At 45.8% G+C, this 27,999-nt stretch overlaps 1 protein-coding gene across 2 annotated transcripts in view; it reads left to right on the top strand.

The window, feature by feature from the left end:
* The window catches only part of WDR19 (WD repeat domain 19), a 107,658-nt gene that overhangs the window by 35,064 nt on the left and 44,595 nt on the right, over positions 1-27,999 (top strand). For both annotated transcript variants that reach the window (XM_073561079.1, XM_073561080.1), the window contains exons 12-22: positions 472-586; positions 2,528-2,634; positions 11,413-11,535; positions 12,202-12,351; positions 13,457-13,604; positions 15,604-15,805; positions 20,621-20,780; positions 25,752-25,862; positions 26,100-26,209; positions 26,881-26,938; positions 27,814-27,960. In XM_073561079.1, the coding sequence (XP_073417180.1) occupies positions 472-586; positions 2,528-2,634; positions 11,413-11,535; positions 12,202-12,351; positions 13,457-13,604; positions 15,604-15,805; positions 20,621-20,780; positions 25,752-25,862; positions 26,100-26,209; positions 26,881-26,938; positions 27,814-27,960 (1,431 nt within the window). The remainder of the gene's footprint in view (positions 1-471; positions 587-2,527; positions 2,635-11,412; positions 11,536-12,201; positions 12,352-13,456; positions 13,605-15,603; positions 15,806-20,620; positions 20,781-25,751; positions 25,863-26,099; positions 26,210-26,880; positions 26,939-27,813; positions 27,961-27,999) is intronic.

The following is a 27,999-nucleotide window of genomic DNA, read 5'->3' as shown; positions in this document are numbered from 1 at the left end:
ATGATATTAGGTTAGGTTCCCATCAAAGATGGGTGCCTTGTCATGGCTTATGGGCTCTCATGAATTGCCTTGTCGTGGCTTATGGGCTCTCATGAATTGGCCAATTTATTTGCTAAGTATCTTCATTTTTACAGGTATATTCCATATAGCGGTAATCAGATCAAATTTCATATGTCTAATGTGTATATATTTATATATGTCATCCTGCCTTCTGCTGTATTCTCTTGTTTGTATATTATGCACCTGTTCACACTTGCTTTATTCTGTTCTGAGGTGTATGCCATTTTTTTTTAAATGTTTTAAACGTCATCATCAACTTGCTGATGTCCCATTTATACAATTCATACAGAGCACAAAAAAATTGCGCATTCTTCCTCCTCCCCCCACTGAATGGAATGTCGTCTCTTCAGCCGCTTGTTGCCGCTTTTCATCATGTTGTGACTCCCAATGTTTAATCTGCTCGTTACTTAGGAACTGCCAATCACAGTTTCAGTTGAAGTGGAGCCCAATTTTGTGGCGCTAGGCCCGTACCATGTTGCTGTGGGAATGAACAATCGCGCCTGGTTCTACGCTTTGACTGAGAATGGTGAGAGTCAAACTGTGACTTTAATTAATGGGTTTGTCCACTGAGCATTGGGCGGTTCCTTAAAGAGAAGCCATCAGAAACTTGTATGAAAGATATATATATATTTTTTTACATTTCTGGCAAGGTTTATATTTTTTTTCTTGTCTATCAAAATCATGTCTTTAAAAAATGTAAACTATAAATCTTGCAGTTTTCATTCTGGCCACTGGGACTTTTTCTTAGACTCTTAACGTTCTGTTGCTTCAGGAAACAACACGTGCACATAGCCACAGTGGTCGAACCTCGACCCTATCTTTTATGTTGAAACATCTAATAAGCATGTGCTAAGGTGATTGTGATGGGAGGGGGAGCAGGTGAGCTGTGACATAACCTATTGTGATTGGTGGGTCCTATGTTATCAGCTCTAATTGTAGTCCTGACACTGCTCATAAGAAAACTTCTGTAAACTCTTCCTGATATGACAGGAAGTATGAGACTCAAAAACCCCAGTGGCCAGTGTGAAAATTGCAAGGTTAATATTTTTTTTAAGATTGTAATATGAAAATAAAATAAAAGTGGATTTTTATTTAATACATGCAACACAAAACCCGATTTAAACAACAAGTCATTTTGTGATAACGGCTTCCCATTAAATGCTACAGTGCAAAATGTAAAAGACCCATACTGGCCCCAGGACAGGCACCATTCCAGCTATGTCCATACTATGTGGCATTGTTATATCAGGCGAGCGCTGCAGCCGATCACAGGCCGCTCATCTGCTACAGGATTCACAATTCAGTCGGACAAAGTTATTCCATATGATGAAAGTGTGACGGCTGCAGCCGATCACTGGCCACTGATAGACAGCAGCGCTCATGTGACATAATAATCTCACATTAGCACCCGAGAAACATCTCAGAAAGGTGCTGTTATAGTGACCTGTCGGTGAGTATGGGCTGTTTTTATATAGGGGATGGGACAGAAAGAAGAAAAGAGGCAAATAGACAGTAACGTGGACCGATAAGTATTTATGATGCACTATGTGGTCATCTCTGGGCCTTGTATAGTGACAGAATAGCAGCCTCCTGCCTGGACCGCCACTCCTACTATAGCTCTATGTCATACTTCTCATATACCATTAAATCATCCCTTATCTCTCTCACCCACAAAGCCCTCCACTATTCTGCACCACCCTATATCTCATCTGTAATCTGTGTCTGTCGGCCTACCCATGCCCTCCGTTCTGCAACTGATTTAGGACTAACATCCTCCCTAATCTAAACCTCGCATCTCCGTCTCCAAGACTTCTCTCGTGCTGCACTAGTGTTCTGGAATGCGCTATCCCAGATGATCCAACTAATACCTAGCTCCCCTGTGCTTTAGAAACACATCCGTTTTGACAGCCCTATCATCTCAAAGCACCAGCCAAACTCTCCCTTGTCCCCCCCTTCTAAATCTTAATCATAATCTTCTCCTTCCTATTCATCTGTCTCCACACCCTCCATGATCCCAAAAGCAGACGATAGCTGCACTTACTGTAGATACCGGCTGATGACCGGATAATGCAGATTTATATGAAACCTTTATTTATTATGATGGTTGGACCGTAAATGACAAGCACGTTCTGCCTATTGTGCCCCCCTATTACCTTATAAAGTGTAAGCTTGCGATCAGGACCCTCACTTCTCCTGTAACTGGGGATCTATCTGTTACTTTGTAATGTCTTTATTGTCTGTACAAGTCCCCGCTTCATTGTAAAGTGCCGGAATATGTTGGCGCTATAGAAATATTATTGTTATTGTTGTTATTATTATTATTGCAGCTTTTGGGATGGGTTGAGTGCGACAGTGTCTCTTTTGGCCCAGAAAATGTGTTGCACTCCTTGTTTCACCCCAACTTCAGCTTTGTCAAGGGTATCTAAAATAGTAGAATTGGCATTTTTTTCTGATTTCTTTCCTGCAGGTGTTGAGAGGCTGAAGGATATGGAATACTTGGGGACTGTCGCCAGCATGTGCCTCAATTCAGACTATGCAGCTGCTCTGTTTGAGGGCAAAGTGCAGCTTCACATGGTACGGATCCCGGTGTATCTACAGGAGATACCTATCCTTAGTATGTGCACCCAATACTGATCGTGTATGGGAGATTTGTAAAGGCTATAGTGTGTTCTTGGTTAAGGATGTGGACACTTTTGGAGGCATTTTTTTTTTTTTTGGTTTATTGTAACTACATATATTTTGACCTAAAAAAAAAAATAATTACTCTGTCGCCTCATTGGGGGACACAGAACCATGGGTGTTATGCTGCTGTCCACTAGGAGGCGACACTATGCATAATCTGAAAAAGATTAACTATGGCTCCTCTGCAGTATACACCCCTGGACGTCGTCAGCCTTCTCCAGTTTTTGCTTAGTGTCGCAAGGAGGCACACCTAAAAAAATTTTTTTTTCAGTCCGTTTTTTTCCCGGATGACAGATGAAGAAAAGCGGGTCTCCTGTGAGACTCCCGCCATGGCTCCTTCCTCGGCCCCCTATTATGGGGTGCCTGGTTGAAGTAGAGATGGCCGTTCCCCATGTCGCTCCTTCCCCAGTCCTGCGGGTGCTGGCTCGAAGTTGAGACCCCCCCTTCTTCCCCAGTTCCTTTTGGTCTTGGGTTGATGTTGAGGCGAGGAAGAAGCCCCCTGATGGTGACAGCAGCACCCTCACTAATCCCCCTCTGGGGGTATTAGGTTGAGACGCCTCAGGTAGGGCCTGTACTTCGGTAATCTGCAGCGCACTGTATCCAGGGACCCCAGCCCAGCTGTGGACTCCTGTCGGGGCCGGGGGGGAGTGCAGGCAGGCAAGGCACATACAGAGACAGGGCTCCCTGCGCCCCTGTCTGCGGCAGCACCAGCTCCATAGCACCTCAGGGGGACCCATCACAGGGCCCCGCTTCCGATTGTGGCCCCACCGCTAGCCTGCCTTCCAATCCGGGGGGGTCCGGTTAAGATCCGACCCCCTTCCAGAATACCGCGCCGGCCTGGAACCCTTTCTGGGCATCGATATCTAATTAAGGCCGCAGCTTCGGAGTAGCTTAGGTCGCCGCCTCCTCTCCACCCCCCCCCCCCCCCGGATGACAAATATGACACTCTATAGTGTCATAGAAGGGGCGGATCGAGGCAGAAAGGGCGCGTTTTTACACATCTCTGCGCGCTCTTTCTCAGCTCTCTGCCCCTTCTTCTCCCTCCTCATCCTCTCGGCGGCCATTTCTGACGCAGGCATCAGCAGAGCACCATGCCAGCCAGTCTCCGGGGGGCACAGGACTGTGGATCTTCCGCGCTGGACCTAGGGGCACACTGGTGGGGTAAGATCACAGCTCGAGTTTTTTGCTCGGCTGTGAATTCGGATTCCCTGTTAGGCTCTCCCATAAGTTTCCCCTGCATATCCACCCCTGTAGGGCTCTCCCATAGCCTGCCCTTCCACGCTCTGCGCACTATGCCGGGCTCAAGGTACAAGAGAACCAGGCAGGACTGCTTTTATGCATTCTGCACAGCCTGCAAAACCACTCTCCCCAGTGGCAGCATGTACCCCCACTGTCGGGACTGTATCCAGAATACTGGGTCAGAACCCCAAGAGGCTCCTACCAATGCTTCAGCGGATGCTACCACGCCGGAATGGGCTACCCAGATGTCGCAGTCTTTTGACGCAGTCCATAGATATCCTAACCTCCACGTTACTCCAGGCTCTGCAGGGTCATGTCTCGGCTATGAGCGTTACCCAGCAAAGGGACAGCTCCACTCAGGGACAGGCCGTTTCTGGGTCTCCCAGACGTAAGCGGACCCACACGTCGCGTTCCTCTGTGTCATCCCATAGCACACGGTCATCCCCCTCTAGGGAGAGACACCGTAGTTCCAGGTCAACTAGACCGTCCCCTACCAGAGACAGACAACGCACATCTCCACAGCGACCCCCGACTACAGGAGACCTCTGCCCCAGCTCACCCCCCAGGGAACGCCTCAGCGATACGCAGGATTCGGAAGGCATCTGTGACTCCGACTCAGACAACGAAACGGAAAGGTCTCTGGTCCTTTGTCCCCCTAGCAATACAACGCTAGTTGAGGACATAATCTCTTCCATCCATCGGGTGCTGGACATTTCCAATCCAACCCCGGAAGCCCCAGAACATAAGATTTGCTTTGAAGGTGTTCTGAAACCACCTAAGGTCTTCTCTAACCACCTGGAATTTCAGGCGATCCTTACCAAGCAGTTTTCGCAGCCTGAGAAGAAATTCACCAATCGCAAATATTTAGAGACTAGGTACCCCTTCCCACAAAAGGACACCAAACAGTGGACAGACCCACCCGAAGTGGACCCCCCAGTCTCTAGGCTAGCAGCACAGACCCTTCTCACTGCCAGATAGCTCAACCCTCAGGGACGCATCAGACCGGCAGGTAGAACACATGGCTCATTCAGTTTTCGAAGCGGCAGGGGACTCCCTGGCCCCCGCATTCGCTTCAGTTTGGGCAGCCAAGGCCATTCTGGCTTGGGCCAAAAAATTGCAAGCTGGCCTCCAAGCGTCAAATCCTGAGCTGTCGGACCAAGCCGTTCAAATAGCAGATTACATGCTTCATGCAGCCCTGGATTCCGCAAGAGGTGTAGCGGGGATAGCAGCAAACGCCATAACAATTCGGCGTATCCTCTGGCTGTGGGAATGGAAAGCGGATGTGGCCTCGAAGAAGTCCCTCACGCATCTCCCGTACCTCAGTGGACGGCTTTTCGGTGAAAAGTTGGACACAATGATATCCAACGCCACTGGGGGTAAGAGTACCTCTCTCCCTCAACTAAAACCTAAGCGCACGTTTAAATGGCATAACCAAACATGATTCCTATCCTTTCGGAATTCTTCGGGCTGGTCCGTCTCGCGCCCAGCACAAAATCGTAACCGCTCTCCACGCAGGGACAACCCACGGGCGGTGCAGAGGCCAGACAGGACCTGGCAGTCGAAAGCAGGCCAGGCAAAGCCCAAAGGAGTAAAACCTCAGAATTTCGCTTCATCATGACTCACGAACTCCGGAAGACACCCCACCAGTAGGCGGACGACTTATACTCTTTCAGCAAGTCTGGCTGCCTATTACAGAAGACAGGTGGGTCAGGGAAATAGTATCTTCCGGATACAAGATAGAGTTCACTTCCAGTCCACCGAACCGGTTCTTCCTCTCTGTTCCACCAAAACCGCCAGACAAGGCTCGTGCCTTCCACCAAGCGGTCTCTTCTCTCCTTCAAGCAGGAGTCGTAGTACCCGTTCCCGCGACCGAACGCTTCCGAGGGTTCTACTCCAATCTATTCGTAGTCCCCAAGAAAGGAGGCAGCGTCCGGCCCATACTAGACCTAAAACAACTCAACAAATATGTACAGGTTCGTCATTTTCGCATGGAGTCCCTTCGGTCCATCATTGCGTCCATGGAGCAGGCAGAATATCTCGCCTCCATAGACATACAAGACGCATACCTGCATATACCAATTGCTCCCGCCCATCAAAGATTTCTCAGGTTCGCGATCAACCAGGACCACTACCAGTTCGTGGCTCTCCCGTTCGGACTCGCCACGGCTCCCAGAACGTTTACCAAGATCATGGCAGCCACCATGGACATTCTACACTCCAGAGGCATTGTAGTCGTTCCATACCTGGACGACCTTCTCATCAAGGCCTCCAACTTCAAGGACTGCGAGGTCAGCGTCTCAATCACAATCGACACTCTGAGTCGCCTGAGCTGGTTAGTCAACCTACAAAAGTCAGCGACTACCCCGAGTCAGTCCCTGACCTTCCTGGGGATGCTATTCGACACCTCCAAGGTGCTGGTGCTCCTTCCCAGGGACAAGGCACTGGCTCTCCGTCTGGGAGTTCGCATACTCCTCCGCAATCCCCCCGATCTCTCCTGTTTGCCATGAGAGTCCTTGGCAGGATGGCAGCAGCAATGGAGGCGGTACCATTTGCCCAGTTTCACCTCAGGTGTCTTCAACTAGCCATCCTCAGGCCCTGGGAGACAGGAATCCTTTCTCCATCGACAGGGAGTTCCGGCTAACATCGTCAACCAGGAGGTCCCTACACTGGTGGCTCAAGCCAACTTCGCTTGCAAGGGGAAAATCCTTTTTCTCAGGTCATTGGAAGGTTCTGACCACCAATGCAAGCCTGACAGGTTGGGGTGCGGTGCACCTACATCACAGGGCACAAGGCAAGTGGTCACCAGTGGAAGCGACCTTGCCGATCAACATCCTGGAAATTCGGGCCATCCTCCTGGCATTGAGAGCCTTTCATCACTTTCTGGCAGCCTCTCATATCAGGATACAGTCGGATAATGCCACGGCGGTGGCATATGTGAATCACCAAGGCGGAACCCGCAGTACCCATGCGATGAGAGAAGTGGCTCATATCCTCCACTGGGCGGAAGACACGAGGTCGGTACTCTCTGCAGTCCACATTCCGGATGTGGACAACTGGGAAGCCGACTTCCTCAGCAGACAAGGAATGGACTCGGGGGGGAGTGGTCTCTCCATCCTGAAATTTTTCACCAGATCTGCCATCGCTGGGGGACCCCGGACGTGGACCTAATGGCATCCCACCTCAATGCCAAGGTCTCCAATTTCATGGCCAGGACACGCGACCCGCGGTCGCTCGGAGCGGATACCCTGGTTCAGGACTAGACCCAGTTCCAGCTCCTGTACATTTTTCCACCCCTCCCCCTGATCTCCAGAGTCGTGAGGAAGATCAAACAAGAGGGAGTTCCAACCATCCTGATCGCGCCGGACTGGCCCAGACGTACATGGTACCTGGCGTCTCCCCGACCGTCACGACCTTCTGTCACAAGGTCCGTTCTACCATCAGAACTTGGGGGCTCTCAATTTGACGGCGTGGCCCTTGAGACCTGGGTTCTAACCCAGGCAGGGCTCTCACCGGACGTCATTACGACCATGATCAGTGCAAGGAAGCCAGCCTCCGCCAAGATCTATTACCGTACCTGGAGAGCTTTCTTTACCTGGTGCGAATCTCGCGGACAGGTCCCACTCCCTTATTCCCTCTCAAAGGTACTTGGTTTACTTCAATCGGGCCTGGACGCCAGGCTATCCCTAGGCTCGCTTAAGAGCCAGGTGTCAGCGCTTTCAATGTTTTTCCAAAGGCGTATTGCTAACAAGCCGCAAGTAAGGACTTTTCTCCAGGGAGTTTCCCGATTAGCTCCCCCCTACAGACGTCCACTGGAAACGTGGGACCTCAACCTGGTCCTGACAGCATTGCAGGCACCACCTTTCGAACCCCTTAAGGAAGTCCCACTCCGCATTCTGTCACAGAAGGTGGTTTTTCTGGTGGCAATCACCTCGCTACGCAGGGTGTCTGAATTGTCAGCACTCTCCTGCAGACGGCCCTTCCTAGCTTTTCACCAGGACAAGGTGGTTCTCCGTACGGTACCATCCTTCCTTACGAAGGTTGTGTCCAACTTCCACCTCAATGAGGAGAATTTCACTGCCGTCCCTTTGCCCGGTTCCGGTTTATAGAGTGGAAAAGGCTCTGCATACACTTGACCTCGTCAGGGCATTGCGGATATACGTGTCTAGGACTGCACCCTTCCGGAAGTCTGATTCCCTTTTCCTTCTTCCGGAAGGCGTTCGCAAGGGTCTGTCGGCTTCCAAAGCTACCCTTGCCAGATGGATCAAGTCCACCATACAAGAGGCTTACCGCCTTAACAACTCTCCTCTTCCGTCCGCTATCACGGCACACTCTACGCGGGCAGTAGGGGCCTCCTGGGCCATTCGGCACCAGGCTTCGGCACAACAAGTGTGTAAGGCTGCCACTTGGACTAGCCTACACACGTTTACGAAACACTACAGTGTTCATACCCAGTCCTCAGCAGATGCGAGCCTGGGTAGACGGGTTCTGCAGGCGGCAATGCCCCAAGTTTAGGGACCTGCTAGCACAATATTCGTCCATTGCTTCCCACCCAGGGACTGCTTTGGGACGTCCCATGGTTCTGTGTCCCCCAATGAGGCGACAGTAAAGGAGATTTTTGTGTACTCACCGTAAAATCTCTTTCTCTTAGCCTCTAATTGGGGGACACAGCTCCCACCCTGTTGACCTTACAGGCCGTTGTTACGGTTGAGTTCTCATATTGTTCTTTGAGCTCGTACAGAGTGGCCTTCTTACAGGCATGGTTATGTTGTTTCTGTTATGTTCCTCCTAATGCTTTTGCACAAAACTGGAGAAGGCTGACGCCGTCCAGGGGTGTATACTGCAGAGGAGGAGCCATAGTTAATCTTTTTAGATTATGCATAGTGTCGCCTCCTAGTGGACAGCAGCATAACACCCATGGTTCTGTGGACCCCAATTAGAGGCTAAGAGAAAGAGATTTTACGGTGAGTACACAAAAATCTCCTTTTTTGTAATTGGGCTTCATTAAAGATGTTGCAATTTTTCATAAAATGTAATGGGCTAGCAAGAAACTGTTAGATCTACAAGGATGCACACAATTTATGGCACTATGGTAAAAGCCATATTTTTGGAAAATGAATGAGTTAGAAGACTTTCAAGAGTGGGGCCTGAAAGGGGTTAATTACTTATATGAGGTGTTTGCCGGAGAAGCATTAAAGAGTTCTCAGTAGCTCCAGGATGAGCTATAGGGGCAATGCTGTGCATGTGTGTTACAAAACGGAATATTTCACTTTTGCATAGATTATTGGATATTAATTTAAAAAAAAAAAAAAAAAAGTTGAGTTAAGAAAAAAAAAATGCATTGTTTCGTATTTACACCCCTTTGTTGCCACGTCTATTGCTGGCTGCAGAATGAGTTAACTAAGGATTCATCAGTGAGCCCATTCTGACAGGTAGTATATAACTATTTTATTTCTCCTTTACTGAACTCTTCTCAGCTGACTTATGACTACTGGTGTCAAGTGCTCGTTACTTGAGCTTGTCTAGGGTGCTCGGGTATACATGGAGTATCGCGGGTGGTAATGTGACATGTTAGAGTCCTGAGCCTACTGTTAGACAGCCACAAAACATGCTAGGGTTGCTCGTATATGGCAGGCAATCCCCGCATCTTTTGTGGCTGTGAAATATGAGGGGCCGGGACTCTTAACATGTCACTTGCGCACCCGCAGTACTTGGTGCGTATCTGAGCACCCTGGGTAAACTTGAGTAACGAGCATTGTCCTAATCACTAATGACCACATCAAAGTTCAGCTCTACTTTGATGTGCTCTGTGGCCATAAATCAGCTGAGAAGAGTCCAGTAAAAGACCCCAACAAGAGGTACACTTGCCCTATCGGACTGAGCTCGCTGACAGATTGTTAGTTACTCCTATTCTGCAGCCTGCAATGAGCAGGGGAGCAAACAGACGTAAAATCCTGACAGCGCAAAATTTTTCCATTACAAAAATTTATTTTCAACCCAAAATACATGCATTTAGGTTACAAAATGAATTGCCCCCAAAGGTGCCCATCATTTTTAATGCTGAGTGGAGTGCACAGATCAGCAGTGATTAGGCATCTTCTTGATAAATGTTCTAATGTCCAAATTTGGGTTACAAAGCATAAACTATAACCTTTCATGTGTTGCGAAACCTCCTGTGTCATGAACTACATGAAAGGTATAATTTATTTACCTAGGTCAGATATTTGTCATGGTGACTTGAAGGGGTTGTCTGGCCTTGGTCTATGTGACTGCAGACTTGTCAATCCTCACATCCTGTGCATTAAGCGCTGTGACGATTCCCCGGTGCTGGTGTTGGGTACCTGACTGCGAGTATGTGATTTGAACAGCAATAGAACAACAAGGTTTACCCGTACAGGCCTCCAAACAAATGCACTATCGGGGTGCAGTGGACCCATATAAAGATGGCAACACAGGTGCAAAAATACCAATCAAGCAACTGCTCCAGCCTACCAATACATGGAGGGGGCGATTGCCTGGTATGTTGATGCACAAAAACAACTTGTATGCGGCGCTGTTCACACTAAGGCCATGCACAGCGTCCAGGCCAGCCTAGTACCAACACCCTTCTATTAGTTCAGGCGGGCTGCCCAGCGCTAACAAATGCATGCCGTGTGGAAAACAGACACCGCAGTTTACAAGACCAAATGAGCCCAACTGCACCCTGAATAAAAAGTGCAAAAAACACATTTTAAAAAATATTTAAATATATCTTTTATAAAAATGTGGAGTATTGGTTAATATTTTGGCCAAAATACGTGAGCCCGTAACCTACGTCAAAGATCTCCACGCTTACGGGTACCTAACACTAAATAATAATAATACAGCACAGTACACCCTGATAGTGCATTTGTTTGGAGGCCTGTACGGGTAAACCTTGTTGTTCTATTGCTGTTCTCATTATTGGAGGTTTTTCAAGTCCTCTTTTTGTACTGTGCTGTATTATGAGTATGTGATTTGCAAACATTAGGTGATGTGCACACTAGACGTGTGCGGCCTCAATGCAGGCGTGTAGAGTGAGACCAGACAGTCTAGTAGGAATGTGGTTGGAAGTATACTTTCTTGCGGTCACATAGCCGCTCGCTCCTGACGCCGGCACCTAAGAATCCTCACAGTGCTCATAGTGACTGCAGACTTGTAGCCTAAGGCCGGACAACCCCTTTAATGTGGATATATCATGTTGAATGTATTGGCCCTGATTCATCAAGACTGTCATTTGGTACACCTGACTTATGAAGAGTGCGCTGGAGAAAAATGCGCCAAAATAAATGCCCCTTCCTGCAAGTCCCACCCATGCTCCGCCAATACTGGCATAGCTGGCCGGGATTGGGGTGCAAATGACAAAAGTTGCAATATTTTTGCGAAACGTCCAATTTGACGTATCACTCTCCGCAGATTGAGAACGAACCTCTTGATTCACAAGAAGAAAGGGAGACCCGTCTGTTTCCATCCACAGATGAGAAGTATCGGATTTTGTGCCATGCCCTGACTGGAGATTTCCTTATTTATGGCACCAATGTAAGTTCATGTCATTAAGTACAAATACTTACAGATATAAGTAAGAAATACCGTAAATGAACATTTACCAGCTAGATACTACAGGGCAGCTGAAAGATATACGTATACCTGGATAATTCTCATTTTTTTATATTAAAGGAGATATCCGTGACTTAAAAAAAAAAGGCATGTAATTGCTAACAGAAGCCACTACCTCTCTGTTGTACCCAGCATCGGTCAAGGACCGCTCCTGCCAGAGATTCAGCAACTCCCTATCAAACAGAGAAGCAGTTTGTCTTCCTGTTGACCAGGCGGGACTACTGTTGTCATGTTAATTAACAGCCGTCTCTCTGCTGCCTAATTGGGGACATCCGGCTGTCAATCAGCATGACACCAGTAGTAGCGCCCTGTCAACAGGAAGAGAAACTGCTGCTCTGTTGACATGGAGCAGCTGAATCTCTGGCAGGAGCGGTCAGTGACTGGCACCGAGTACAGCAGGCAGGTAGTTGCCTCTGGTCCCGAATATCCCCTTTAATAGTGATCTTTTTAAAGACTAAAAAATTTTTTCATTTATCAAAACTGACGGTGATTGTAAGTAATGTAAATTCAGTCCGATTGTTAACTTTGACAGTCACGTCTATGATCAGTTATAGAAACGACTCCAATCTATTTGTGCTTTGTGTTCAGACCGGACTAGTGAAGTACTTCTACCTGGAAGATTGGCAGTATGTGAATGAATATCGGCACCCGGTCAGCGTGAAGAAGATATTTCCTGATGCATCTGGGACCAGGTTGATTATAATTGATGAGAAGACTGAAGGCTTTGTCTATTGTCCAGTAAGTATTAAATGACTCCTACTTGCTAGTTGCATTTATTCTTATTTACCTGCTTGTACAGCGCCACTTACTTACACAGTGCTCTACAGACATCATCACTGTCCCCATTAGTGCTCACAATGTAAATTCCCTATCACTATGTCTTTGGTGTGTGGAAGGAAATCCACGCAAACACGGGGAGAACATACAAACTCCTTGCAGATGTTGTGCTTGGTGGGATTTGAACCCAGGATCCCAACTCTGCAAAGCAACAGTGTTAACCACTGAGCCACCGTGCTCTTGTATAAATAATGCTTTCCTTTGCGTTTGCAAAAATCATCATTATTGGTTGATCGGTAAATGTAAGTTTTATGCTTCCAGTGCCATTTACATTTGCAAAAGACATTGCTGCCCAGTGCATCGCTCTCGCAGGTCCCCGCACTGGGTAATAACAATGCTCCTCACTGGTATTGAGAAGATGCTAATGATGGAAATGTCTATCCAATATTCTGTCATGAGTTTCTTGATTTTCTCTTGGTGTTTTGATTGGTTTTATTGTAGTGTGTAAATGCAGACATAACTATACTATAGGGGGCATATATAATGCTGCCACAGACATAGGCAATGACACAATCTATCAGCAGCATTTCAGTGTTTTTTCACTGTTGGATCTCCTGTCAGTAACTTCAAGGCCTTTTTACACGGGCTGTTAAATGCCTGATGAAGCTCATTCCAGATGGTTGGCCTCAGCAAACATAACAGCGATCAGCCAATAAACATGCAAATTCTTGCTCATCCACTGTTACTTAGTAAGTGGCCTAGAAAACACCCCTATCCTAACCACAATTTATTGTCAGCCACAATTGGAACAACCATTGTATTAATGATTAGTCTCCCCCATACAGTTTGCATCGGATTATAAAAGGACCTTAAAATGAGCGCAAACGGACTTGTTATATCAGCGATCAGTCTGCCATATAAACCAGCCCCTAGCCACTGTACCTTTTTATTAAATATGAAGAACCATTCATTTATGTTAATGGTTTCTTGTAAAAATATGTAATGAGTCCTATATCCCTAGTATGTTCCACCATGCCTCACAGTTGTGTTGTTGTTTTTTTCCTAGCTAAACGATAATTTATACGAGATTCCAAATTTCTCTCCAACTATTAAAGGAATATTATGGGAAACCTGGGCAATGGATAAAGGCGTCTTTTGTGCATTCGATGACGATAAAGTGTTTACATACGTCTTTCATAAGGACACCATACAAGGTATGTGTAGATTCATGAATTGCACCTGACATATTGAATTCCACACCACACTCGGGCGCTTCTATCAATGCAGTGTACAGTGCAGCAGAGTAGAACGCATGAATCCATCAAATGGCAATCAATTGAGTGGAACTGTAATCACCATTCACACATCTGTGCTTTCTATAGAATATATGTGTAGCTATAACGCCAACAGATCCGCACCATCTACAGAATGAAGATATAATAGAGAAAACCTCAGAGACGGGCAAAAAAGTTTGTGAAAAAAGTCACTATAGTATAGAAACCCACCTGAAAGAGGTTTTGTATTGTTTGGTGGTAGTAGCCTGTCTGTAGCTAGTTGGTAAGTGGAGTAAATGAACCTCCGGCAAGTAGTATTAGTTGACCCGGACTCAAATGAAAATGTATCCTTGCGTTCCACACTAAAGTTCCTGGACACAGCGTTAAATGACGTCACGATGTAGCTATAGATAGTGGCATAGACCAAAAAAACTATCCTACGCGTTTCGGTAATTGGGAAACCAGTTTCCTTCTTCAGGGATGATCTTAATCCATGTGGCATTGTCTTGTATAGCACATCTACCATTTCACAGTGCAAATCGGTGAGCACTGTGTTCATTTATTCATTCATTGGAACCCAGATAATTGCATTTCATTATTCAGACCTTTGGGTGCCAGTGTGTCCAGCTGAAATATCCACCAACTCTCAATGCGTAACGTCTGCTAAATGAAATCTCCACCTGTCCTTTTTTCCCCAATCAGTATGCACTAGACTTCTGAACTACTAAATGAGCCTTCATGTTTGTTGGCATAACGTCTGAATAAAGCGTGTCCTTCAAATGTATTACATAATATATATCTTAGACCATATGGTCTCTAATCTTAAATAGAACCTGTCACCAAGTCTTTACTGCTCCGACAGCAGATTAAGGGGAGTAGAGCCTAACTCTGTCACTGGGTCAGTTACTGGGCTCCTTACTGTGGTTTTGATAAGACATCTTTATGTGCTGCAGCTCTGCTAGTCCTCTCGGTGATGAACACCTGCTATGTAGTTCTTGATGTTCAAGTGCTCTGGCTATCCCCACTGCCACCACTGATTAGCAGCTTGCTGGCTGGCTTTGTACAGTGTAGCGGTACATGCAGGGTTAGCCGGATTTCAATATTGAGGACTACATAGCAGGAGCTCATACTGAGAGGACCAGCACAGCTGCAGCAGATAAAACAAGGATTTTATCAAAATCACATAAGGAGCGCAGTAAGTGACACACCACTGCTGCCCTCAGATTTGGAAGCATAAATCCCATTAAAAGGACATTAGCTTATTGCTACCCTCAGAATACACCGCAATGTACAGGACATGATGGAATTTGTAGTCCTGTTACATGTTCTCCACTGCGCAATTTGTGGACAGTTCAGATTTACTTTCATTTAGGATGCTGTTGGACGCGTGTCTTCAGTAGAGCATTAAAACGAGTACTAGAAAAGCCTTAACAGGAACCTGTTATGTCCCCAAACGCTAATAACCTGCAGATATGGGGTTATTCTGCAATTTAATATCGTTCTTAAGCCGTGTAGCCGCCGCACTGAAAATACATTTACCATTAGCCATCTCTGCATTGCAAAGACAGCTGTCAGTCAGTGCTGGTGCATGCTTACAGCCGCCGCTCACTGTATACTGTGGAGCCGGCTGTCAGTCACTGCGGGGGGGGAGGAGGGGGGCGATGACTGACAGCCGCGTCACTATACCCCTTTCATTAAAAGCTAGAGGAATAAAATGCTTTTCCACCCGGTAGCCAGCCTTTCAGTCGTGGTGGCCGGGCAAATTTGAAAGGTTATTCACCTGCAGATTAACCCCATATATGCTGGGTAATGGCATTTGAGGACCTTCGGCTGCTCACATCAGCAGCTACATTCCTACAATTCTTGATACTGGATTGCAGTGATCTACACATCAGAAGAGTTTCTCAAAACCTGACACATCTTTCCCTGGTTGTTTCAGGCTCCAGAGTTATTTTGGCAGGTGGCACCAAACTACCTTATGGTCACAAGCCAGTTCTGTTACATAATGGAGAGCTGACATGCCAGACTCAGAGTGGAATGCTGAACAGTATATTCCTGGGCACCCATAGCTTTCTTAACACCAAAGATGAGGAACCCAAAGAACTAAAGACGATGTTAACACAGACTCTAATGCTACGCAGGTAGGTTGGTAATACCTCGGTGTCTGGAGCTCAAAGCTTTTTTTCCTCCATTTTTACTGTCACATTAATCATATGAGGGCTTGTATTTTGCAGAATGAGTTGTATTTATCAGTGGCACCATTTTAGGATACATATAATTTATTAACCAACCCTTATATTTGAAACAAAATAAAGTATTCTTTCTGATGGCCAGTTTCTTTATAGCCACATACAAACTGTAACATTGTGGAAACTTGAACATATTTTTGCAAATCTGACTATACATCTATCACACAAACATCCTAAACAAATTCTTAACACCTATTTTTGATAATTGTTGACCTTCGTAGCCTGATAATAGAAGCCAACAGCTGTCTGCTTTACCTTGGCTGGTTATCAAAAATAGGGAAGACCTAAAGCCTTTTTTTTTCATTGATTTATCTATTGGCTTAATACAAATACAGTAAACTACACGTGCAAGACAAGAAGAAGCAGTAGGGCGAAACGCGCGTCGGGGCGCAGGGGACAACAGCAGGACTTGTCACCATCATTCGATTAGGTAATAGTTTAACTCTTATTCCATAGAGTTCCCCATTGTGGTGACTTATTATGCACTAGCCGCACTTTATATGGAGATATTGCGTATTGAGGTATGAATAGGACTTTATTGCAGGCTTAGTCCGCATGGCATATGGGTGCCTAAAGCATTAATAGTACTCTATGATGCTATACAGTTGTGGCCAAAAGTATTGACACCCCAGCAATTCTGTCAGATAATACTCAGTTTCTTCCTGAAAATTATTGCAAACACAAATTCTTTGGTATTATTATCTTCATTTAATTTGTCTTAAATGAAAAAACACAAAAAGAATTGTCCTAAAGCCAAATTGGATATAATTCCACACCAAACATAAAAAAGAGGGTGGACAAAAGTATTGGCACTGTTCGAAAAATCATGTGATGCTTCTCTAATTTGTGTAATTAACAGCACCTGTAACTTACCTGTGGCACCTAACAGGTGTTGGCAATAACTAAATCACACTTGCAGCCAGATGACATGGATTAAAGTTGACTCAACCTCTGTCCTGTGTCCTTGTGTGTACCACATTGGGCATGGAGAAAAGAAAGAAGACCAAAGAACTGTCTGAGGACTTGAGAAACCAAATTGTGAGGAAGCATGAGCAATCTCAAGGCTACAAGTCCATCTCCAAAGACCTGAATGTTCCTCTGTCTACCATGTGCAGTGTCATCAAGAAGTTTAAAGCCCATGGCACTGTGGCTAACCTCCCTAGATGTGGATGGAAAAGAAAAATTGACAAGAGATTTCAACGCAAGATTGTGCAGATGTTGGATAAAGAACCTCGACTAACATCCAAACATGTTCAAGCTGCCCTGCAGTCCGAGGGTACAACAGTGTCAACCCGTACTATCTGTCGGCGTCTGAATGAAATGGGATTGTATGGTAGGAGACCCAGGAAGACCCCACTTCTTACCCTGAGACATAAAAAAGGCAGGCTGGAGTTTGCCAAAACTTACCTGAAAAAGCCTAAAACGTTTTGGAAGAATGTTCTCTGGTCAGATGAGAGAAAAGTAGAGCTTTTTGGGCAAAGGCATCAACATAGAGTTTACAGGAGAAATAAAGAGGCATTCAAAGAAAAAAACACGGTCCCTACAGTCAAACATGGTGGAGGTTCCCTGATGTTTTGGGGTTACTTTGTTGCCTCTGGCACTGGACTGCATGGCATTATGAAGTCTGAAGACTACCAACAAATTTTGCAGCATAATGTAGGGCCCAGTGTGAGAAAGCTGGGTCTCCCTCAGAGGTCATGGGTCTTCCAGCAGGACAATGACCCAAAACACACTTCAAAAAGTACTAGAAAATGGTTTGAGAGAAAGCACTGGAGACTTCTAAGGTGGCCAGCAATGAGTCCAGACCTGAATCCCATAAAACACCTGTGGAGAGATCTAAAAATGGCAGTTTGGAGCAGGCACCCTTCAAATATCAGGGACCTGGAGCAGTTTGCCAAAGAAGAATGGTCTAAAATTCCAGCAGAGCATTGTAAGAAACTCATTGATGGTTATTGGAAGCGGTTGGTCGCAGTTATTTTGGCTAAAGGTTGTGCAACCAAGTATTTGGCTGAGGGTGCCAATACTTTTGTCTGGCCCATTTTTGGAGTTTTGTGTGAAATGATCAATGTTTTGCTTTTTGCTTCATTCTCTTTTGTGTGTTTTCATTTAAGACAAATTAAATGAAGATAATAATACAAAAGAATTTGTGTTTGCAATCATTTTCAGGAAGAAACTGAGTATTATCTGACAGAATTGCAGGGGTGTCAATACTTTTGGCCACCACTGTATGTTTATTCCCTAATAAGGCCCTAATCTAGGGATAAAGAGGATATGCTGATGAATATTTCACACGGATTATATGAAGGTTTTGGATTATAAATAAGATCATTTTTTGATAGATGCCTATATTGGCACTAATTAAAATTGGTATTTCATATATGAATATGTGGTAGATATTTCATGCTATATTTTATCTGTGTATACCTCTAAAAAGACTGTATCAATGAATTTCTTCCTGCTGCTGCCCCCTTTTGGGGTATGTTCTGATGTAATCATGGGTATGTGGTCCTTTTAATATATCTAATTTTGCAAATAAAAAATATCTTTTTATTCATATCTTGGTTCGTTTCTTAATGGTGAGCTCATTAAATTGTTGCCACCAAGTGTTTTTGTCTTATCCTGAAGTGCCATTTCTGTATTATTGGACATATCGTTGAAACATTGTATTTGTATTAAGCCAATAGATAAATTGATGAAAAAAAGACTTTAGGTCTTCCCTATTTTTGATAACCAGCCAAGGTAAAGCAGACAGCTGCTGGCTTCTGTTATCAGACTAGGAAGGTCCGTCGTTGTTAGGTCCTTCCCAGCCTAAAAATACCAGCCCGCAGATGCCCCAAAATTGGTGCATCAGATAAAATGGGCCAGTTCTGACACTTTACCGTCTCTTCCCAATTGCCCTGGTGCGGAGGTAATCGGGGTAATGGTATTTGTAGTTTATTTCAGCTATGATTTGTCAAAAATCACAGCTGGCGTTGATTTCCAGAAAAACTCTCCAACCGCCTACTTCAAACACTGAATTTGTCCTCCAACAACTAACCAGGCAGTAAGAACTATCGCTGTCAATTCCCAAGTGCCAATGGCGAGCATATATACCAGAGGGGAGTGGCCAACACAGAACAGCTGAGACAATTCATGATAGAGAGCTCTAGAAGACAAACAGAACTGATTAACCCTTGCCATGACAGAGCAAGAAAAACCTGCTCTGCTAATAGGATGGTGAAGAATATCTAGTCAGTGTAGGAGTTCGTGTAACCAGATGCTGCAATCTTCTTGCCCCTGTCTGTCGTGGTATTCCAGTGACTGCCATAGTTCTGCTGAATTTTTTTTTTCCTGTCTTTCAGTTCATTATATCGTAAAATGAAGTGTTTCATTTAAAACTACAACCCGTCCCACAGAAAACGAGCCCTTTTACATTTTATAAACAAGTTATGGCTTTTGGAAGAAGAGGGAAAAAAAAATTAAAAGTGTAAAAAATGACACATTGCTACATCATAAGGGGATTAAGGCATCTTCAAATAAAAACAACATAAAATAAGAATCAAGATTATTCAGGCTTTTTGTTGGCCTGACCTTAGCATAGGCGTCAAAATCTTATTGGTGGTGGTCCAACCCACAGCAAGCCTTCCGATCGGCACTAAACACTTTGTCGTTATTGTTTAGCTGGCACACCTCCAAACTTTTGGTAGCGGCTGCATTACCAGGCATAATCACTACTAAATGTATGCGGCCGTAAGTAATAAAGGAGATCCAGTGCGCATTGAAGTGCCATGGTGTATTCAGCTGGCTGATGGGCATGGATCTGGGGTAGGACCTCCTACCATGCGGTTTTAGGCTATGTGCACACGGTGCAGATTCTCCTGCGGATTTTTCCGCACGGATTCTACTAAATCTGCAGGTCAAATGACCTGCATTTTTCCTGCGGATTTAGTGCATTTTTCCTGCGGATTTAGTGCATTTTTCGTGCGGATTTAGTGCATTTTTTGTGCTGTTTTCCACCTGCGGATTTGTAGAATGGAGCAGGTGAAAAACTGCAGCAAAACTGCGCAAAAGAAGCGACATGCTGCTTTTGGGGTATGTGCACACAGAGTTTTTTGGATCTGCGGATTTTGAAGTGAAAACCGCAGATAAATCCGCAGGACTATAGTCCTGCCGGTTTATCTGCGGTTTTGCCCTGCGGTTTCACACCTCATAATGGATGAGGTGTGAAACTGCAGCTTTTCTGCACTAAAGAATTGACATGCTGCAGATTGTAAACCGCGCGGAAAAATCCGCAGCATGTGCACTGCGTTTTTTTTTTTTTTAAATAGAAAATAAAGGTACTGTACAACGCAGCAAAATCTGCTGCGTACCCGCAGAGCCAAAACCGCTGCAGATCCGCAGCAGATTCCACAGCGTGTGCACATACCCTTGTTCCGCACGAAATCCGCGCGGGAAAATCCGCAGCATGTGCACAGCATTTTTTTTTTTTTACATGGCCAATAATGGTACTGTACATCACCTGCAGTACTGCTTCGGATCCGCAGGGCCAAATCCGCTGCAGATCCGCAGCAGAATCCGCACCGTGTGCACAGAGCCTTACATTTGACAAGCGCACAGTCTGATCATTTCCTACTTGTTGCACACAGGATACAGCTATATGTATCTAACAATAGCGGACAGTGTAACAATAGCGGGCTGATGAGATTTGTTTGCCTATTCATTATGTAGATTCTCAGATTCCTGGAAAGTTTGCACCTTGTTGAATACAGAGGAGGCTTGGAACGAGCTCGCCCGTGCCTGCCTTCACCATATGGAAGTGGAGTTTGCCATACGGGTATATCGGACAACTGGTAACGTGGGCATGGTGATGTCCCTTGAACAAATAAAGGTAAATGGTTAAAAAAACAACCTGTCTATAACTAAATGTGTACTACTTATAGAGAATGACCTAATGTTTAAATCTGATTACTTACTTTTTTTTTTCTTAATTTGTGTTTTTTTTATTTTCTATTTTGTGATCTCTATTAAAGGGGTTGTCCTCTACTTGGAAAAAAACCTTCACATTTCTCATATTTGGCGCCATTGAAATAAAAACACTTATTCTCATCTCTGGTGCTGGCACCGTTCCAGCGGCGTCAGCACTCACATTCCCGGTGCTCACGTGAGGTTGTTATGTCACGTGATCCCTGCTCCCAATCAGCGCCGGCGTCCCTTTTCTCGCCATTGGACAAATCGAACATCAAGAGGAAGTGAGAGCAGCTGCAGCCCGGATTTCCTGTTGATGTTGAAACAGTGACGCCGGCGGTGATTGGGAGCAGAGCTCATGTGTCGTTACGCAAGCCCTGGGAACTCAAGTGCTGCCACTGTTGGAACGGCACAGGTACGGGAGGTAAGAATAGGTGTTTTTATTTTAACAGGGCCAAACATGGGGAATGAGAAGGGGAAGTCCTAGTAGTGGACAACCCCAATAACAGAAAATCAGAAATCTTGCAATTCTCACGCTGATCACTAGGCCTGATATTAGGCTCATATTTGTACTTTTCATCAGCTATTTGGACATAGGCAACAATAGATGGGCTCAAACTCATTCATATTCTGTAGCAGAGCTTTCTCCACATGCTCTGATCTGGGCAAATATATACAGTACTGTGAAAAATTAAGCATGCTTTCAGATATAGAAGTATTAATAGGTCATGTTTATCAATTAACAAAAGGCAAAGTGATTTGAAAGAGAGAAATGTAAACCAAATCTATATTTGGTGAAATAGAGACTCCCAGTGGTAGGTGCAAACTGAAATTATTGGTATGTGGGGCGTATGCAAAATAATGCAGGGGGGTAAGTCAGGCAGTGTCACGATATATATAGCGACCCCACAGGGGGTCGGTCAGCGGACGGGACCACACACAAACAATGGGATGGAAAAGGGGGGAGGAAGGCCCTACAAAATAGGGAAAATGAAGGAAGGGACACCCCTGAGCTCAAACCTGAGCCTGTTCCTGCACTCCCCTAATGCCCTAAATGGGTCCTTCCCCCCCCACCGCCGTCAGGAAACCTCGTCCCTTGCTGTCACCTCACACTGCCCTGGCTAGTGCACTGGCCGGTGAGGGGCAGTAGCCTCACCTCTGCAGATATAACCACACAGAGGACAGTGACACATGTGAAAGGGATGGGGAAATAACCACTTAGCTTTTAGCTTCCTCTGCTGCAAACCACCGCACAGCAAAATAAAGGCACCAGGAATAACAAACCCAGCAGAAGCATTACTGCACCCAGAGAGCTCCTCACTCAGGCTTGGTCACTGTAGGTTGCTTTATCACCGGCAGTCAGCTGATGCATGAGGTGACTATTTAAAGGACGGTGGGAGTGGTCACCACCCACATCAGCTGACCCAGCAGCAATGCAGTCACCCCAGATTGCCAGGGGGAAAAAAACTGACATTAACCCCCCTAAAGGAAAAAAGCTACATCTAAACAGAGTGGAACCAGAGCTGCCATGAATCCAAACAGGCAGGCTGATGTGTCCGGGGGGTCCTGTATGCTGCTGTGTACAGCGAGCGTCGGTCCCTGAAGGAGCGGAAAGCCTACCTGGGATGGAGTGCTGGCCGTGGAGAATGATCCATAGGATTCCTTTCAGCCAGGAGGTGAGTGAGGCTGTAGGGCCTGGAGCAGAGGAAGAGGTCTATGCTCTCCCTGGAGAGCACGCTGAGGCTGCAAGAATCCGGTAACTGGCATACAGAAAAAAGATGGCAGCTGCTAGGGAAGAGGAAAGGGGAAGGCACAGGCTGGAGCAGGCTAGACTGCAGCGAAGCCAGTGTGAACGCCAGAGGGCCAATAAGATAGAAGGGGGCCTGCAATAGAAGCTGAGGTCTAAATTTAGAGGCCTTGCTCCAGGGGGAAAAAAACACTAGAGGGCTGCATTGCCTAATTTAGAGCCCCTGAATCAGCGGAAGCATCGGAGGAACGTGGGAGGCGTGAAGGTGCCAGCTAAGCCGCAGCAGAAAATGGTGCCTAGGTAGAAAGCTGGCTCCAGCAGGGACATGGGAGGCTGGTGAGATGGGGCCAAAATAGAGAATGGGAGCAGCAGAAGGCAGGGATGCGAGTCCACCGAGGACAGGCAGAAGGGATAATAATAATAATAATAATAATAATCTTTATTTTTATATAGCGCTAACATATTCCGCAGCGCTTTACAATTTGCACATATTATCATCACTGTCCCTGATGGGGCTCACAATCTAAATTTCCTATCAGTATGTCTTTAGAATGTGGGAGGAAACCGGAGTACCCGGAGGAAACCCACGCAAACACGGGGAGAACATACAAACTCCTTGCAGATGTTGTCCTTGGTGGGATTCGAACCCAGGACCCCAGCGCTGCAAGGCTGCAGCGCTAACCACTGAGCCACCGTGCCGCCCTAGGGATGCCCTAGAGAAAAAATAGGGGGGACCAGGACAAAAAAATGATGGTGCAGATCACTGCCAATTATCATGAGGAGCCGATCCATCGTAATGGGATACAGAGCAGGGGCTATATACTTGCTTGTATTGAAGAGGCTTGATGCTGGACCCTGAATGCTCTTCGCTCTGTGCAATGTGTCACTCTCTGGAGGGTGGGCGAGCGGCAGGAGAGAAAGGGCAAAGACCATCCACACCAGTAAATAAATGCCAATTGCACCAGGGAATAGCCCTGCCACCCAGACGAGAGAGGATATGGCCTGACCTCTGGCTGTCTTATGTTGGGACCACAGAGATTTCTCTGTTTCCCTGTCTAAAGGAGAAAAAGATTACTTAAAAATGCCCAAGCAGAGACAGGTGTAGGCCTCTGGCCTGTGTCTGTGCCCTAGATATTACTAAGCTAACATGGTTTAGTCTAATCTCTACTGATGGGTGTAGTCTGCTTGTAATCTGACAGCAGACTGATGCAGGGACAGAGACTCTGATTACAGTGATGTGTCACTTAGTTTATTGGGTGCAGGAGGTAGGATACATTTACTGTTTTCTCTGCTGCAGTTAGCAGAGCTCGGGATACTGAGATGTGTATAACCCCGCCCACATCAGTGATTGGCTGAAAACTGCCAATCAATGGTGGGGCGGGTGTTACACAGAACAGGACACTAATTCTTAGTGTCAGCAGCATACATCCATGGTTTCCTGTGTTCCCCAGTGAAGCAACTGAGAAATAAACGAACACTTGTTTTTAAAAGCAATCGTACTTTCCAGCATTTTTTCCACACATGCCTAAAACTTGTATACAGTACTATGTATGTATATATATACACACTGCTCAAAAAATAGAGAGCACTTAAACAACACAATGTAACACAAAGTCAATCACACTTCTGTGAAATCAACCTGTCCAGTTATGAAGCAGCACTAATAGTGAATCAATTTCTCCTGCTGTTGTGCAAACGGAACAGACATCAGGTAGGTTAGCAAGATAACCTCTATAAAGGAGTGGTTCTGCAGGGAGTGACCACAAACTATTTCTCTGTTCTCATCCTTTTTGGCTGTTGTTTTGGTCATTTTTGCAGTTTGTCATTGCTCTCACCCCTAGAGGTTGTGTACAGTAGCATGAGGCGGTGTTTACCACCCACAGAAGTTGATCAGGAACTGCAGCTCATTCAGGATGGCACATTTATGCGAGCTGTGGCAAGAAAGGGTAGCTGTGTCTGTCAGCACAGTATCCAGAGCATGGAACAGATACCAGGAGACGTGGAGGGGGCCATAGGAGGGCAACAACCCAGCAGCAGGACCGCTTCCTCTTTCTTTGTGCAAGGAGGAACAGGAGAAGCAGGGCCAGAGCCCTGCAAAATGACTTCCAGCAGGCCACTAGCATCCATGCATCTGCTCAAACTGTCAGCAACAGACTCCATGGGGGTGGTATGTGGGTCCAATATCCACAAGTGGGTGTTGTGCTTACAGCCCAACATTGGGCAGGACGATTGTCAGTTGCCAGAGAACACCAAGATTAGCAGACTGAACATTGGCACCCCTTGCTCTTCAGGGATGAGAGCAGGCTAACATTGAACACATGTGAAAGAGTCTGGAGACACCGTGGAGAATGGTCTGCTGCCTGGAACATCATACGGCATGACTGGTTTGACAGTGAGTCAGTAATTGTGTGGCGAGGCATTTCTTTGGAGGGCCGCATAGCCCTTCATGTGCTTGCCAGAGGTACCCTGACTGCCATTAGTGACCGGGATGAGATGCTCCAACCCATTGTGAGACCATATGCAGGTGCAGTGGGACCTGGGTTCCTTCTGATACATGACAATGCTAGGCCTCTTGTGGGCTGAAGTGTGTCAGCAGTTCCTGCATGATGAAGGCATTGATGCTATGGACTGACCCGCCTGTTACCCAGACCTGAATCCAATCAAGCACATGTGGGACATTATGTTTCGTTCTATCCACCACCGCCACGTTGTGCCTCAGACTGTCCACGAGTTGACTGATGCTTTAACCAAGGTCTGGGAGGAGATCCCTTAGGAGAACATCCACAGCTTCATCAGGAAAATGGCCAGATGTAGGGAGGTCACATAAGAACGTGGAAGCCACACACACTACTTAGCATCATTTCCTTTTCTTGAGTCATTTCCACTGAAGTTGGATCAGCCTGTAATTTGATTTTCCAATTTGAATTTGAGTATCATTCCAAATCCAGACCTCCTATGGCAATATGCCACTGTAATCCTTCCTGTAATGATACTGAGACTGCTGAAAAGTGTCTGTATAGAACAGCAAGTATGAGCCTAGTATTAGGCTTAGTGGCTAGTGTGAGTATTGCAATATTTCTGTTTTTTTTTTTTTTTTTATAATAAAGATAGTAATATGGGAAATTGAAAAAGTGTCCTTTCTTGCAGGGTATTGAAGATCATAACCTCCTAGCTGGACATCTTGCCATGTTCTCCAGTGACTTTAACCTTGCCCAGGATCTGTACTTGGCTTCCAGCAATCCCATTTGTGCACTTGAGGTAGCTGCCCGCCATGCTTCTCTGTGTTGTCTTTTATTGCATTCTTACATGTAAGGATGCATTATAATAATTTTTGTAGAATAAGGTTATTAGTAGTCCGCAGATTATTCTATCTGGGTGCTTTTCTCTTCTGTGCACCTTGTTTTTCTGTCGTACCGTGTCATTGTCAGAGAACCTTTCAGTGGTTGAATATTTGATGTGAAGCTGCTCATGTATAAACCTTTACATACTGTTTAGGTCAGAAGAGACCTGCAGCATTGGGATAGCGCTCTGCAGCTTGCAAAGCGGCTGGCTCCTAACCAGATACCATTTATATCAAAGGAGTACGCCATCCAGCTGGAGTTCACGTGAGTCCTGTGTTACATATTTTTGTAGTATTTTATAGTGCTACACTGTGTTGTCGTTTGCTCCTAATCTAAAGGCCTGCATGCACATTAGACTAAAGTTGACCAAATCGGCCAATATCGACTGGTTTGGCCGACAGTCTAATGTGTATGTGGGGGCCGGCCGACTGATTGTAGGGGAAGATGTGGATCGGGCATGTCGGATCGCATTGTTCTCCGAAATGAGCTTCTGGCCGACGTGTCCGCCTGTGGCTTTCCTATAGGGAATATAGGAGCACTCAGCCGATGAATCTGAGAGTCGGCTGAGATGGCTGTTGGCTCAGCGATCGGCTGAAGCTTCATTTGCCCGACAGCTATCTAATATGTATGGCCGGTTTTAATCCTTGAAATATAGTGAAAGTCTTCTCTGTTCTCGGCTTTGGGCTAACCACACTTTGAGCTGGACGGTTCCAGTGTTGGATTGAGACTGACTTGTTTCTTCGGGTTCATTGCTTAACCGCTAAAGTCCTGCACATCTCCAACAACAGTCTGTCTCTGAAAACTGAGCTCTGAACTTGTCTGCACAAGCCGCTTTACCTTTCTGTAACTATGACCTTACCATTTATCACCGACATATGTATAAGACATAGGAATACCACTTTTTGTGACTTGACATTCCCTTGTTTCTCCCCCAGGGGTGACTACGTAAATGCTCTGGCCCATTATGAGAAAGGAATGACCGGGGACACCATGGTATGAATTCTACAAATCTGGATCTGCGCTCCTTCAGGGTCCAGCACATATGTTAGACATTATTCATTCACTCCTAATAAGTGCACAGGGCAACAGACCGGGTTTACATGTGTCCGGCCATCTAACCTTTTTTTTTTTTTTTAATACTCTGTTGTAGCAGTGAAAACTGATGCGAGAAAGAATCCCATAGTTTTCTGTGGCATTATTCATATTCTTCATCCGGCACACCAGTTATTATACTCGGCTTTTAAAGAAGCCTATTCAGAAAACACTATATGTTGTGACTTCTTTGTGTGGGTCCCCAGCTTAGCGGTAGCGAATGGTGGAAAAAGCCTGATGACAACTGGTGACTTTGTAAAAATCAGTTGAGGCATAAAAAAACGGATATGGAGGGTCTAGATATAAGGAAACGCTCCCTAGGGGCTCATTCAGACATCCGTGCAAATATATGTATTTACAAGATATACATATATACTTTGTGGGTTGGATTATTATTATCAGTGATGAGCGAATGTGCTGGGATAAGGTGTTATCTGGGCATGCTCAGGTGCTAACTGAGTGACTTCGTCGTGTTCGAAAAATATGTTTGAGCCCCCCGCACCTGCATGTCTCTCAATTGTTCAACAGCCACAACACATGCAGGGAGTGTCTAACAGCCACGAGACATGCAGCCGCGAGGACTCAAACATATTTTTCGAGTACACCGAAGACAATCGGTTAGCACCGGAGCATGCTCAGATAACACCTTATCCAAGCACGTTCGCTCGTCACTAATTATTATATATGTCCTTCGCTGTTCTCAACCCTTATGCCTTGTAGTAACATGCTTGTCTTGGCAAATTGCAGTTTTCTCATAGAAGTGTATTTTACAACAGTATCAAGAACATGATGAAACCTGCCTTGCCGGAGTGGCTCGAATGTCGATCCGTATGGGAGACATCCGGCGCGGCGTTAATCAGGCTCTCAAACACCCCAGTAGACTGCTGAAGAAGGACTGTGGGGCCATTCTGGAGAGCATGAAGGTTCGCGGACTTGTGATATTGGCCTGTAAAATGAGGACA

This window comes from Dendrobates tinctorius, unplaced genomic scaffold (assembly GCF_039654945.1).
Source record: "Dendrobates tinctorius isolate UK_male_01 unplaced genomic scaffold, ASM3965494v1 ptg000314l, whole genome shotgun sequence".
NCBI lineage: Eukaryota > Metazoa > Chordata > Amphibia > Anura > Dendrobatidae > Dendrobates > Dendrobates tinctorius.
This window is presented reverse-complemented; position numbering and strand designations above follow the sequence as displayed.